The sequence below is a fragment of the Chelonoidis abingdonii genome, chromosome 8 (genome assembly GCF_003597395.2).
Source record: "Chelonoidis abingdonii isolate Lonesome George chromosome 8, CheloAbing_2.0, whole genome shotgun sequence".
In the NCBI taxonomy this organism is placed as follows: domain Eukaryota; kingdom Metazoa; phylum Chordata; order Testudines; family Testudinidae; genus Chelonoidis; species Chelonoidis abingdonii.
The window spans coordinates 57346249-57360665 of record NC_133776.1 but is presented as its reverse complement, the minus strand read 5'-3'; the positions used below and the strand labels follow the sequence as shown (position 1 = coordinate 57360665).

Sequence of the window (14417 nt, the reverse complement as noted above, 5' to 3'; positions counted from 1 at the left end):
GGAGCTCCTTCTCCTTACGGGGGTCTGTCAGGTGATGCTGGCAGCCTATTACAGATGGAAAGCAGAGGCCAGTGCATCTCCAGGAACAAACCAAACAATGGCCCACAGTGATCTTTGGATTGCAACATATTCCCTGGGAACTCCCTGTTCTCATCCTTCGGAAACCAGAGACGATGGGGAGGGGAAGGGGGACCAGACAGGCCATGATGACTGCTGAACACAGCTCACACAAGCCATCCTCTGCTCTGCTTGTCCACTGTGAATGTGAGCTCTGATGATTCTTTCCTTCTGTACAACAGTCCTGCAATTTGGATTCATCACTATCTTTGTGGCAGCTTGTCCTCTGGCGCCCCTTTTCGCCTTGCTCAACAACTGGGTGGAGATCCGCTTGGATGCACAGAAGTTTGTCTGCGAGTACCGTCGTCCTGTGGCTGAGCGGGCCCAGGGCATTGGCATCTGGTTTTATATCCTGGAGGTCATCACCCACTTGGCTGTCATCAGTAACGTGAGTAGCGCTGGGCAGCGAGCGAGAGGGAGGAGAAGCCAGCTCCCAGCGTTCAGACACAGCCAGCCATGTTGCTGACAGTTAATATAATCATGTAGCATTGTGGAGTTTGAAGGCAGCCACTGAGCAGGTCGGTATCGGGGACAGGGGACTAAAAGCCAGAAGTAAAGAGAATGTTACTGAAATCCCACTTAGCAGATACAAGTCTGTAGACACGATATAGTAAGTAGAGCGTATGCAGAGCTGTCATTGTATGTGACAGAACCACGCTCTGATTGAAGAGCTGCTGCAGCTCAGGCCTCTGGCTCAGTAACCCCTTAAAAGGGTACTCTGCTATTGGAGCAGTGTTACCTGACACAGCCTGCTCTGATGGGTTCCTCATCTCTGCAGCTTAGTTCCCAAGCACACTGGGACTGGTTTTCAGTGACCCATGAGAGCTGTGTAGTATTGAAGGGTATCTGCATTTGAAGAATAAATGCTTGCTGCTATAATTGCTAGCAAGCAGTGACCCTGTAGGGCTGGGACGCCTCAATCCAAACTTTCAATGGGGACTTGCCTCAGTAGGAAGTGCAGAGTCGGAGTTTGGGGTGGGGGGTTGCTGTCTGGGAGAGGCGGTCCAGCCAAACACAAGAGTCACACAAAGCTTCAGAATAACAACACTTAGCCTGAGGCTCAAGCAGGTGTGCTGAAAAGGTGCATAGACGTCTGTAATGTGGTAGGAACCTGGCGGTAGCACTAGTGTTTTCCTCCTTATTTCAGGCCTTCCTGATTGCCTTCACTTCAGACTTCTTGCCCCGGCTGTATTATCAGTACACCCGCGCCAGTGACCTGCAGGGCTATGTTAACTTCACCCTGGCGTATGCGCCAAAGCACTTTGCCTCCCAGCACAATGTCACGTGCAGGTAGGAGTCCCAGCTCGGCTGCTTGGGGGGTGCCTCAAGACAAAGCTCCTTCCCATTCTCCATTTGAATTGCAACCTCTGATTTTTCCTAGTGTTTGTTTTCTCTTCAGGACAGTTCTCTCCTCTGTGGGGCCCCAGCCACGTTTGGAAGTGAAAGATGAGGTTTCCACTTACTTTAGCACAGGTCTCACACAGGATTACTTCCCACCGATTATTGAGAATGCTGCTCCATCCAGGAGGGGCTGGGAGAGGGAAGGGAGACCCAAGGCTAGTTCAGTTTATTAGGGGACAAGAGAGACACCATTCCATAGACACGTCCAATTTATACCTGAGATAGGAAGTGCAGCGTTAGCTTCCCTAGGGGAGTGCCACTCGGGTCCTCCTTCATGTACAGGGGGGGCCCACCTCTTTGTGCTCTTGTTGTAAATCAGTCTTGAAGGAACTTGAATGTGTTTTTTAACTGAGCTACTTCTACTCTGACTGATTTACCTTGCTGCTGCTTGCCAATCCTGGAGGAATGGGCACATACTCCCTCCCGGAGAGCAGGATCAGCCATGCCTTACACCCAGACAGTTCATGGGCCAGTTAAATGCCATCAGTTATTAATTCTTAAGAGTGATTACATATGTGGATGAAGTGTCAGAAGGAAAAATTGTGGGAATGAGACTACCAGTGGTTGCCCTGAGGATGTTGACACGCAGGGGCTCCTCTTTCCCAGCTGTGACACATCTAGGTGCAATGTTACCTTCTCTTCCCCAGGTACCGTGCATACAGGGATGAGAACGGCAGGTACTCGCTAACCTATTGGAACCTACTAGCAATCCGCCTGGGCTTTATTATAGTGTTTGAGGTACCTCCCTCTCGTTTTCCTCAATCAGTTCCCCCTGCCAAGGTTTTGTTTCCTTTGCTGTCCCATTCCTCAGTCTAAGTTTTTTTTCTACACCTGTCCCCAGGACATGTACTGTCCAGCACTGCCCGTTTCCAGTCAAGCATAGACGTTGCCCCTGTGGAGTTGGAGAGAGTGTGCTCTCTGGGGAATACTGATTGGTTCAAGTCCTTTCAGTGCCTGTCCCATTCCCTGCAGTCAGGCACTTCCATGCTGTTCCTTACTCATCCTGTCTTGCTTTGAAAAGAGTCAACTGTCTGACTGGACACATTGCTCTTTTCCTCGTTTCCAGCATGTGGTTTTCTTTATTGCTCGTGTGATAGACCTGATGGTGCCTGACATTCCTGAGTCACTGGAGATCAAGGTGAAGCGCGAACGTTATCTGGCCAAGCAGGCACTGGCTGAGAACCAGGTAAATCTCAGGGCCAGTGGTCTTTATTCTACAGCGGCGTAGTCAGTAGGTGGTGTGTGGGCCACATCTGGACCACCAGATGCTTTTGAACAGACCCTCACATCTTTTTATTTATGCTGGAGTCTGCTTTCCTGTAGGCATCCCACTACCCACCCCTGGAAGATGTCAAGATGAAATGTACTAAAGTAAAACCCTGTGCCTTTTGGTCTTCAGATGTTTCATTAGCAGCTGGGGGGCTCCCTGTTCATAACCCCTTTCTCCATGGTCATTGATAATCTCTTCACTCATTTCTGTTGCTCCCCAAGTTTTCTTCAGGGTGTAGTTTCTGGACAGGCTTGTCTGATTCTGTCACTTCTGCCCCCTAAATCTTAAAATTATGTACCTGATGAAGCCAGGAACTCATGCCTTCCTCCCTTAAACATAGCTGATGCCAAAGCCGTTGGAAAGCTATCCTACAGCCAGTGACGAAACTCTCTAATTCTGAGGATACTAATTGTCCTTTCTTCTTTTGATCCATGGCTGAGGTAGGCCCTCTTTGAGAGAGAGGAAGTCAGAGCCACCTCCAGCACTATGCAAACAGCACCCAAAGACTGGAAGCTAGGTAGGATGCATGAAAACCAGGAGCCTACCCAACTACAGATGACGACGTCTACAGACACAGTAGCTGCGAGTCCGGCAGCTTATCCTCAGCAGCAGTTTGAGCCTGAAGCAGAATCTCCATGAATTGCTGTTGATTCAGTTTTAACACACAAAATAGTGACTGCTTCTATGTGGGGGTGAATGAAACTGAATTCAGCCATGAAGTTTGATTTCTAGTATTCTCCTTTGGAAAAGATGAACTCAACTTGCCTCTGACCCTGAGGTGGTGGCTGTTGTATGTAAGAAACCTTGCAGAGGAATGAATTATTTTAGTGAAATTTCAGAGTGGATAATTGTAATTTCATGGATAAATAAAGCATGCCAATTAATAGTACAGTAACAGGCATACTTGAATACCAGCTAAGGCCTCAGAGCCCTGCAGGTTAAAGTTAGACACCTAGCAAAGCCTGGAGCTGGCTGACTTTGGGGATGGAAGAAGAAATTCATGGAATGGCCTCTGAAGAAATTCCTTCTTGCTCTGAGTTATGGTAGCTGACAGGTGGGCTGTATAGCCCTCAGCTGGCAAGAGGATGGTATGTGGGAGAAGCAGTGCTTCAGGCTGAAATGAAGCAAGTCCCACTGCTTCAGTGAGATGGGAAGCAGCAATTCAACAGGCCTGGCTTTTACATAGCTGCAGTAAGGGCTCAAGGGAAGTCTAAACCACAGCATGTTGTCAGACAGGAGCAAGCCTAAATTCCTCCCCCCATTCCTGTTACCAGAGAGAGGAAACTTGGGAGTTATGCATTCTGTTCCCTTACAGAGGAGAGAGGGAGATAGCAGGGGAGAGCCTGGGAACTAACTGGGGTTCTTTACAGTGGTAGGTATGGAGAGGGGTCCCGGAGGGCACCTAGGTCACTAGTGCTGGCCTTAATACCTCTTCCTCCCTGCAGCCTGCACTCTGGTAGGATCACTGAGCCTGGTTTGGATTTACTACCTACTGACAGGGAACAACTGACACTTTAAGATGACAGCTTAAGTCTGAAAGAACCTATGAAGATTAGACTAGCCCTCACACCGATGTACATGGAGAAGCACTCTCTTCACAAACCATGGGCTGAGAAATACAACACTCCAAGCTGTTTCAGGTTTTTATTTTAGAATTTATAAAATTCCAGTGTCATCCATACTCATGAGCCTTTTTACATGTTTGCATATAGTCTCCAAATTCCAAAGTTAAGGCCAAGGGATCATTGCCATGGAAACATACACTATGGAAGACGTTGAAAATAAAAGGAAATGGAGCACATACCAGAACATCTGCTACAGACTGAGGGGCAGAGGAGACAGTACTAGGTACAATCACTTCATGACCTTTAGCATGTAGGGGACCCTGAATTTAATTCAAGCCAAGCAGGGCAATTGATGGGGTGGAGTTTTTTGGGAGGTGGGGAGGGAGAAGAGGGCAGGTTTGATAACCTCAAGCTGTACCTCCTCCCTGTCTAGGTTGTCTAGCCCTTTCCAAAGCCCCTTTAGCTGAAGAGGAGGGAATTAGGGTACTACCTCATTTGGACAGCCACTCCCTTTAGACATCTACCATGGGGCTGAAGTGTGGTCAAGTTAGTCACCACTGCCTTTGCATAGCTCTGGGACCTGGCTTGTTCAGTTGACCGTAATTCTCCACTTCACTGTAAGCATCAGGACATTTTGGTGTCTGACTTCTGGGCTAGGGTCCTCTTCCGAAGAGGGCTAGAGCAGAGAGGGTTGGGGAAAAGAAGAAATGTCAGCATTTCTAAGCCTCACTTTTAAACACAGGTGCAGTGCTGGGAACAGCAAGAGAACTGGGCCAGCCTTTCAACATAATGACCTTGCCCCAGTCAGCATTATTGGGGAGAGACTGGGGACTTGCTTGCACAGGCACTGAAGCAATAGGGAAATGGAGGTACGAAAGGAGGAGACCCCACTCCCTCACCACACCAACAATTTCTTGCTGGCTGAGTGAGCAGCTCAGTGGAGAAGCCTCCTTCAAGCAAGCTGTGTCAGTACTTAAGGTTCAGCAACTCAGGGGCCAAGATGCTATGGTACAGAGCATGGGATTCACCACATATAGTGGCAAGCCTTGGGCCTTAGTTCTTCCTGCACTCTTGGCCTCTGTGTACTTCAGAACAGCTCGACTTCCTGTAACTCAGAGCTGACATGCAACCTGCCTCTCTTCCCTCCCCTGAAACCAAGCCCACCTTCTGGCTCAGAGTCCCACAGCTCTAAGGGATGGGAGTATTTTACACCATAACCTTGCTCTTAGTTTCACATGCATGTGTGTGTGTTTCCAACAGCTACATATGCTGATTGATGCTCTTCAGCTTTTCCTACACCTGGTGCAGAGAATTCAGCTCTGGCCCCCACAGTGAGATGAGCAGGTTAGCATCAGTCCTGATGCTCTAGACTAGGAGGCCACCCCCAGACTGGCTTTTGAGGTAGAAAGAAGGCAATAGCAAATAGTGATTAATTCCCTACCCCTTGTGTCCAAATGCTGTCAGTGGGAGGGAGAAATTATGTAGCTTTAGCATTGCAGTTCCCATCAACTAGCTCCTGGGCCATGTTACCATAGCAACCTGGGCTGACCCGAATTCTGTTGCACCCCTAATACTGTCATGTCCTGGCTCTGACCAGCTCTGCTGCTGTTGGGAAGAACAAACAAGGGGAGAAAGGGGAACACTGGGAAGTAGCTGTATTTTTACTCTCACATGTTGGAAGACTCAAGTGTGCATGTGAGAATCTAGGCTCTCAATGCTACACATGGACACGCTCAGTGCCACATATCACTCAAAGGCTTTTCTACGTGACTGGGGGATCCCTTGTGTCACTGCTGGTCCCTTCCAGTGTTGTTGCGTCTACAGATCATTGTATTGTTCCTTTAAAAGCAATTTCTAATCTTTAGACTTTTAGCTCACTCCCCACATCCACTATCACTGTTCGATGAATGTTTGGCAGTTCAAAGGAAAAGCTGATTGCACTCTACAATAGTAAGATAAGGTCCGGGATAAACACAAAGGAAAAAGGGCAAACATTTTGGCTTTTAGAAAGTCAAGGAAATTTATTTCCTGAGGTCATGAGACAGGAAGTTGATTCCTAGCCACAGTAAAGGAGGTCTCCTAATGAAGGCTGGAGTGCCTAGCAAGACATGCTCAAGGTATCTGATCACTGTCACCACTTTGGCAGTTGTGAAACTTAGCAGATGGAAGTCACTTATGACATTTCAAACAAAAAGCTGTGTCTGAATCAGAGTGGAAAGCTTGGGGTGGGGAGGAGAACCATCCATTTATAGTAGGTCCTAAACCCAGTAACAACAGACAAGTAGAATGGGTTCTAGCACTCCATACAGCATTAGGAGACCCCGCAGGGCAATTTACTTGTGGTCCAGCCGCCAGGTCAGAATTCAAACAGGAAGTATTTGTGGCAGGTTAGTGTCAGATCAGCTAGCTGGAGGAGATGTTTCTGCTTCCAAGTCATTATCGTTTGGGGCCCCAGGGAAGAGTCTTGGGGGCCACTTGAGCCCCAAAGCTGGGGAAATCTTCAGAACTGCTCATATCAGGGGCCTAGAGCAAAGAAGAGAGAATGGTCCAAGTTATATAGGCTGGCTGCAGTTCTATACAACACTCAAGAAGCTCAGAGACAACTGTAGCATTCAAGAAATATCACATGTGCAAACACGTAATGAGTGAGGAGGGGGAGAGACAACTGTTGCAAGGCCACATATGGAAGAGTGTTCTAGGATATCAAACGTTCTTGAAATGTGCAGAGGTCAAGGACAGTACAGCAACAGGGTTTTAGTAGGACCCATGAAAACAGCAGGTAAGTCACTAAGATGGGTCACAGAAGGATCATGATCTGAATTAATCTAATCAGGTTAGAATATCAGGGAAGCAGATTCTGCAGGAAGGTCAGAAAGACATCTACTTCTTGGGGAGACTGACATCAAGTATAGTTTGCTCACTATTTCCTCAGTGGTGCCAGGTCTACCCTAATACTCAAATGCTATCCTCTGTGCTCTTCTCCTCCTCATCACTGTAGTATTGAAGTATTCCTGCTAACAGACAAGACAGTGGCGGGGAGACACTAGCTGGGTCAGAGGTTCTTGACACCCCTTAATTTCTGTGGTTCAGGCTAGCTTTAGAACGGAAACCTGCCAAGTCCTCAATGCCCCTTGTGAGGACCAAATGGACAACAAGAAGGTATTTGGTTTAGTAGCTTATCCCCTGCCTTTCACATAATGGTCAGAAGTCCCTAACCTTGAGTTCCACAGTAACAAAATGCCAGCCACAGCTGCTTTGGAAGGCAATCTGAGCTCCAGGGGCTGTGGAGGGGAGATTCGCCAGGCTAGCTGCTCCTTCCAGAGTCTACAGGAGGATTCATAGAATATCAAAGTTGGAAGGGGCCTCAGGAGGCCATCTAGTCCAATCCCCTGCTCAAAGCAGGACCAATCCCCAGACAGATTTACACCCCAGTTCCCTAAATGGCCCCGTCAAGGATTAAACTCACAATCCTGGGTTTAGCAGGCCAATGCTCAAACCACTGAGCTATCTGTTGTTCCTAGCAGAGGCGAGAGGTGACAGCAGCGGAGGAAAGCTCGGCAATTTAGAAACCCAACATACTAACTTCTTGGGGCCTAGCACATAGTGTGAGCAAGCTCTCGAGGTGATGAACAGACTGATCGTGACACTCCGCAATGGTAAGGAAAGGCCTAGAAATCCACTAAAAAGGGGGGAGAACACGATTCTGACAAAAAGGGTTACCTACCTTTTATAACTGTTGTTTTCGCGATGTGTTGCTCATGTCCATTCCATTCTAGGGTATGTGTGCACCCACGTATATAGCTGTCAAAATTTTTTGCCCTAGTGGTATCCGCAGGGTCAGCCGTAGTGCCCTCTGGAGTGCCACGCTCATGCAGCAGCATATCAGGTGCTGCTGGCCCTGCGCCCTCTCAGTTCCTTCTTGCCCGGCAACTCTGACAGAGGGGTAGGCAGGCAGGTAGTGGAATGGACATAAGCAACACATCTCAAAGAACAGTTACAAAAGGCAGGTAACAGTTTTTTCTTCAAATGCTTGCTCAGGTCAATTCCATTTTAGGTAACTCTCAAGCAGTACCCCTGGAGGTGGGCTTGCAGTTCACAGTTGTGTGGCTTGCAACACTGCTCTACCAAAGCCAGCATCATCCTAGGTCTGCTGGGTAAGCATGTAATGGGATGTGAACGTGTGGACAGACAACCATTATGATCATCTAGTCTGACCTGCACAATGCAGGCCACAGAATCTCATTCACCCATTCCTATATCAAACCTGAGCCACTGGAGTCCTCAAATCGTGGTTTAAAAAGACTTCAGGATGCAAAGAACCTTCCAGCAAGTGACCTGTGCCACATGCTGCAGAGGAAGGCAAAAAAAACCCAGGGCCTCTGCCAATCTGCCCTGGAGGAAAATTCCTTCCCGATCCCAAATATGGCGATCAGTTAAACCCTGAGCATGTGGGCAAGACTCACCTGCCAGACACCCAGGTAAGTAACTCAGATTCACCCCATCTAACATCCCATCACAAGCCATTGGGCATATTTACAGATAATAGTCAAAGACCAATTAATTGCCAAAATTAGGCTATACCATTATACTATCCTCTCAAACTTATCAAGCTTAGTCTTGAAGCCAGATATGTCTTTTGCCCCCCACTATTCCCCTTGGAAGGCTGTTCCAGAACTTCACTCCTCTCTGATGCTTAGAAACCTTCATCTAAATTCAGTCTAAACTTCCTGATGGCGCAGTTATATCCATTTGTTCTGTGTCCCACATTGGTAATTGAGTTTAAATAATTCCTCTCCCCCCTGGATTATTCCTTCTGATATATTGGGAGAGAGCAACATATCCCCCCTCAGCTTCTGTTGGGTAGGCTAACAAACCAAGCCTCTTTGAGAGTCTCCTTTCCATTTAGGCAGGTTTCCAATTCCTCGGATCGATTCCTAGTAGCCTCTTCTGTACCTGTTCCAGTTTCAATCATACTCTAAACGTGGGAGAACCAGAATTGCACACAGTATCCAGATGGAGTCTCTCCAGTGCCTGATAAACAGTATTAACACCTCCTATCTCTACTGGAAATACTCACGCTGATGCATCCCAAAGACTGCATTAGCTTTTTTCAAATGGTGATATTCACATTGGTAGCGTCATCGGTCATCCTGTCACCAAGCCAATACTCCAAGGCCTTCTCCTCGCTCTGTTACTACAACTGAATGTGTCCCCGAGCTTATATCAATAATTCTTGTTATTAATCCCTAAATGCATAACCTTGCACTTTTCCTATTAAATTCATCCTATTACAATACTTCCAGTTTAACAAGTGCATCGCAGATCTATCCTATATGATATTCCTGGTTCTTTCTCTATATTGGGAATACCTCCCAGCTTTGTGTCATCCGCAAAACGTTATTAGCACATTCCCACAATTTTGTGCCAAGGTCATAATAAAAAGATTAAATAAGATTGGTCCCAAAACCGATCCTTGAGGAACTCCACTAGTAACCTCCCTGCAGCCTGACAGTTCACCTTTCAGTACGACCCATTGTAGTCTCCCCTTTAGCCAGTTCCTTATCCACCTTTCAGTTTTCATATTGATCCCCCCATCTTTTCCAATTTAGCTAATAACTCCCCATGTGGAACCGTATCAAATGCCTTACTGAAATCGAGGTAAGTTAGATCCTCTGCGTTTCCTTTGTCTAAAAAAATCTGTTACCTTCTCAAAGGAGGAGGAGATCAGGTTGGTTTGGCACAATCTACCATTTGTAAAACCGTGTTGTTTTTTGTCCCAATTACCATTAACCTCAATGTCCTTAACTACTTTCTCCTTCACAATTTTTTCCAAGACCTTCCATGCTACAGATGTCAAACTAACAGGCCTATAGTGGCCTGGATCACTGCCTCCTCTTCTTAAAGACAGGAACTATGTTAGCAATTCTCCAGTCATACGTTACAACTCCTGAGTTTACAGATTCATTAAAAATTCTTGCTAATGGGCTTGCAATTTCATCTGCCAGCTCCTTTAATATTCTTGGATGAAGATTATCTGGGCCTCCCCGATTTAGTCCCATTAAGCTGCTCGAGTCTGGCTTCTACCTCGGATATGGTAATATCTACTTCCATATCCTCATTCCCATTTGTCATCCTACCATTATCCCTAAGCTCCTCATTAAAGACTGAGGCAAGTATTTATTTAGATATTGGGCCATGCCTAGATTATCCTTAACCTCCACTCCATCATCAGTTTTTAGCAGTCCCACGTCTTTGTGTTTTCTTTTGATATGGCTAGCGAACCTTTTACTATTGGTTTTAATTCCCTTTGCAAGGTCCAACTCTACATGGCTTTTGGCCTTTCTGACTTTATCCCTACATGTTCTGACCTCAGTAAGGTAGCTTTCCTTGCTGATCACTCCCATCTTCTACGCCTTGTAGGCTTTCTGCTTTTTCTTAATCACCTCTCTGAGATGCTTGCTCATCCAGCTTGGTCTGCAACTTCTGCCTATGAATTTCCCCCCCTTTCTTGGGATGCAGGCTTCTGATAGTTTCTGCAACTTTGACTTGGAGTAATTCCAGGCCTCCTCCGCCTTTAGATCCCCAAGTTCTTCAGTCCAATCTACTTCCGTAATGCCTTAACTTTAAGTTAACCTTTTTGAAATCAAAAACTCTAGTCAGATCTATTGTTGTTTATCCTTCATTTAATTTAAACTGAATTAGCTCATGATCTCTCAAACCAAGGTTGTCCCCTACAACCATTTCTTCTATGAGGTCCTCTCGACTCACCAAAACCAAATCTAAAATGTCATCCCCTCTTGTTGGTTCTTCAACTACTTGGTGAAGGAATCCATCAGTTATCACATCCAGAAAAATCTGAGCCCTATTATTATTACTAGCATTTGTCCTCCAGTCTATATCAGGGAAGTTAGTCTCCCATGATCTTCTGGAAAGTTCCACATAGGGGAAAAAAAAAAAAAAAAAAAAAAAAAAGGATGCCTGGAGGCTGGACCTCACTTGCCCTTGCCTGTCCTTTTCATTGGCTGCAGATATGATTAGTATCCCTGGGGGTGGATGGGTATACAAATACTTGAACGCATTAGCGGGGACAATTTCTTTTCTGCACACTTGGAGGTGGGCAGGATAAAAAGATGGGATTTGCCACAAAGCCTTGGCCATCTTCAAAATCCCCTCATGTACCCGCAGCGTGAGCCATGATGGGGGTGTGCTGTTAGAATGTTGAACAAGTTGCCCGACTCCTCCGCCAGTTCCTCCACTTCCAAGCCCAAGTCGAAGCCACCCTTCTAAGCAGGGCTTTGTGCTCTTTAAAGTCCTCATGGGGACTGACATGCGAGGGCCACGCTACTGCCTCATCTGACGAGGATGATGATTGCACCACTGAGGGAGGGCCTGGGGCATTATCCCCTATAGGGGAGGGCTCCCTTGGAGTCCACACCTGCTTCTCTACCCCAGCATTGGAGTCCACACCGCACACTGGAGTCTGGTACGATTGTTGCAGGGGGTTGCTTCTCTGAAGCAACAAGGGAGGAATGGTGCTAGAAGGGCATTAGCATCATCAGCATGCCCCACACATTCCAATAGGGCTGGCCACTGACCCTGCTACCATGCTGGCACTGTGGGAGCAGAGATGGTCTCCAGTGCTCACAAGATCTGCTGCTGCCATGGCGAGGGGCTAAAGTCTCACTCTGACCTAGACTAGTCCCCTTCTAGTGACCAAGATGAGACTGTAGACACTTGTGTCTGGTGGCTGACCGTAGGCGCCAGGGAACTGTGCCTCAACTAAGGTGATCGGTGCCTCTGAGGACTGGTGCCGGGGGCATGGAGTCTAGTGCCGGGAAGGTGAGATGTCCCGTACCAGCGGAGACCTGTGCTGGGACATCGGCTGGTGCAAGTACAATCGGTGCTGGGTGTATGGAGACTAAATGCCTCGCTACAGGTCTTCTGCGCCGGTGGAGACCAGGACTGCGGTGATGGCAAGTTGCTAGGTTGCTGAGTCAGGGACCGCAGTAGTGGAACATTGCCTCTGCTCTGGGGAGGGATGGTGTTCAACTGCCCTCTGAGGTAGTCTCATAGCTGGCTTGCCCCGAGAGCAGGGAGCCTTAGCCACCTCCAGTGCGCTGGAAGGACTCTCTGGTCCCTAGCTGCCTGGAGGGCCTCAGATGTTGAAGGTACAACCAGGTACCAGGGTCCGTACTGCTCCTAGGAGTGAGATCCCTGCGTGGGGGTTCCTGGGGGCTCCAGCCTGAGAGATACCCCCTTGAGGCTCTGGAGTGGGCAGACAGCCCTGTCCCTCCTTGTGTGATGCCGGGTAGCCTCACTTTTTCAGGTACTTCTTGGACACCGGCAAAGGGGAGCGGTGCTGGGCAGAGCTCAGTGTGGGGCAGAACGCTCTCCACCGACGCCGAGGTGCTAGGCGTAGAGTTGGAGCAGGAAGGCTCTAATGTTGGACGAAGTGCAACCCCCATAGGATGGGTCCTTAGACGAATTTCCCCGCTCCCTTTGAGTTCTAGGTCAAAAGTTCTTGCAAATTTGATACTTCTCCTTTATGTGCGATTCTCCCAAGCACATCAGGCAGTGGCTATGAGGGTCGCTAACAGGCACAGGCCTATTGCAGGCTGAACAAGGCTTGAAACCCAGGGACATAACAAGGAGTAATGGTCTCAAGCTGCAGTGGGGGAGGTTTAGGTTGGATATTAGGAAAAACTTTCACTAGCAGGAGTGGTGAAGCACTGGAATGGGTTACCTAGGGAGGTGGTGGAATCTCCTTTCTTAAAGGTTAAGGTCAGGCTTGACAAAGCCCTGGTTGGGATGATTTAGTTGGAGATTGGTCCCGCTTTGAGCAGGGGGCTGGACTAGATGACCACCTGAGGTCCTTTCCAACCTTGAGATTCTAGGATTTTATGACCAGGGCCGTGCCAGGGCAAAATCCCTTCTGAGACTAATTTACTAAAACTAACTCTTACAACTTAACACCTAATCACTAACTACTGTAAACAACTATATACAAAGAACAGATAATAGGTGCTGGGGAAAACCGTTATCCACTCGGGAGGCAAGGAGAAGTTGCCCCGACCAACCGTCAGGGGTGGTAAGAAGGAACTGAGGTCATACAGTGGCGACTCCTCATATACCAGCACATGAGCGTGGCATTCCAGAGTGCACCACAGCTGGCCCTACAGATACTGCTAAGGCAAAAAATTCCAACATCTGTGGACATGGGCACGCACACACCTAGCATGGAATCGACATGAGCAAGCACTCAAAGATGAACAGGCATTGGTCCCTCAAAGGTCCGACAATGAACAGGGAGATGACCCTCCTGTTCACATCCTGGCCATTAGGAGTCCATGGCACAGGAACAGTCTCTAGGAAGAGGAACCTCTGGAGGTGCAACAGCAGAAGCAGCACTCACCTTCTCATTGTTGCCAGCTGCCCAGGGGGCATCTCTCACCACAAATCCCTTGGATGGGGCCTTGGACTCCTCATGTGCAGAGGGTTTCATGTACACCTGCATCGCCTCGTTGTCCACCACATCAGCCAGCTGCAGACAGAAGGCAGCACAGGGAGAGAGGTTCTTCGTGTGGTGATGTTCCCTGTGTTCCCTACTTGGTCAATGAAGTCTCCCTTCCCGCACAGCATCCAACAGCCATTGCTGCCAGTAGCAGCCTAAGACTAGCATGTTGCACCCCTCAGACAGGCAGATGACATCCATCTGACTGGCCGCTCTATTCACTCATTTACCCCTCCTCACTTCAGTGGCACAGGGCAGTGGTCACATAGGCTGCCTTGACACTGCTTCACAAGCCAACACCTACTCGGGGCTCTAACTTCTAGGGACAGTTGCACAGAACAGCTGAAATTGCCATGAGCAGTGTGAGAGAGATGGAAGGGAGGAGGAAAACACTACCTTCATAGACTCATAGGTCAGAAGGGACCAATATGATCATCTAGTCTGACCTCCTGCACAAGGCAGGCCACAGAACCCTACCCATCCACTTTTATAACAACCCCTAACCCATGACTGAGTTATTGAAGTCCTCAAAATTGTGGTTTGAAGACCTCAA

At 48.0% G+C, this 14417-nt stretch overlaps 2 protein-coding genes across 5 annotated transcripts in view; one reads left to right on the top strand and one right to left on the bottom strand.

Annotated features, from left to right (window-relative positions):
- The window catches only part of ANO7 (anoctamin 7), a 32718-nt gene extending 29013 nt beyond the window's left edge, over positions 1 to 3705 (top strand). The window contains exons 19-23 of one of the 2 annotated variants that reach the window (XM_075068648.1): positions 300 to 505; positions 1265 to 1407; positions 2166 to 2256; positions 2585 to 2704; positions 3233 to 3705. In XM_075068648.1, coding sequence (XP_074924749.1) covers positions 300 to 505; positions 1265 to 1407; positions 2166 to 2256; positions 2585 to 2704; positions 3233 to 3427 — 755 coding nt within the window. In that variant the 3' untranslated portion in view covers positions 3428 to 3705. The remainder of the gene's footprint in view (positions 1 to 299; positions 506 to 1264; positions 1408 to 2165; positions 2257 to 2584; positions 2705 to 3232) is intronic. The other variant, XM_032781466.2, reaches the window with a different exon arrangement.
- Positions 3706 to 4418: 713 nt separating this feature from the next.
- The window catches only part of HDLBP (high density lipoprotein binding protein), a 95426-nt gene continuing 85427 nt past the window's right edge, over positions 4419 to 14417 (bottom strand). For 2 of the 3 annotated variants that reach the window (XM_032781463.2, XM_032781464.2), the window contains exons 27-28: positions 13766 to 13894; positions 4419 to 6876 (exon numbers count right to left, since the gene is read on the bottom strand). In XM_032781463.2, coding sequence (XP_032637354.1) covers positions 6790 to 6876; positions 13766 to 13894 — 216 coding nt within the window. In that variant the 3' untranslated portion in view covers positions 4419 to 6789. The remainder of the gene's footprint in view (positions 6877 to 13765; positions 13895 to 14417) is intronic. The other variant, XM_032781465.2, reaches the window with a different exon arrangement.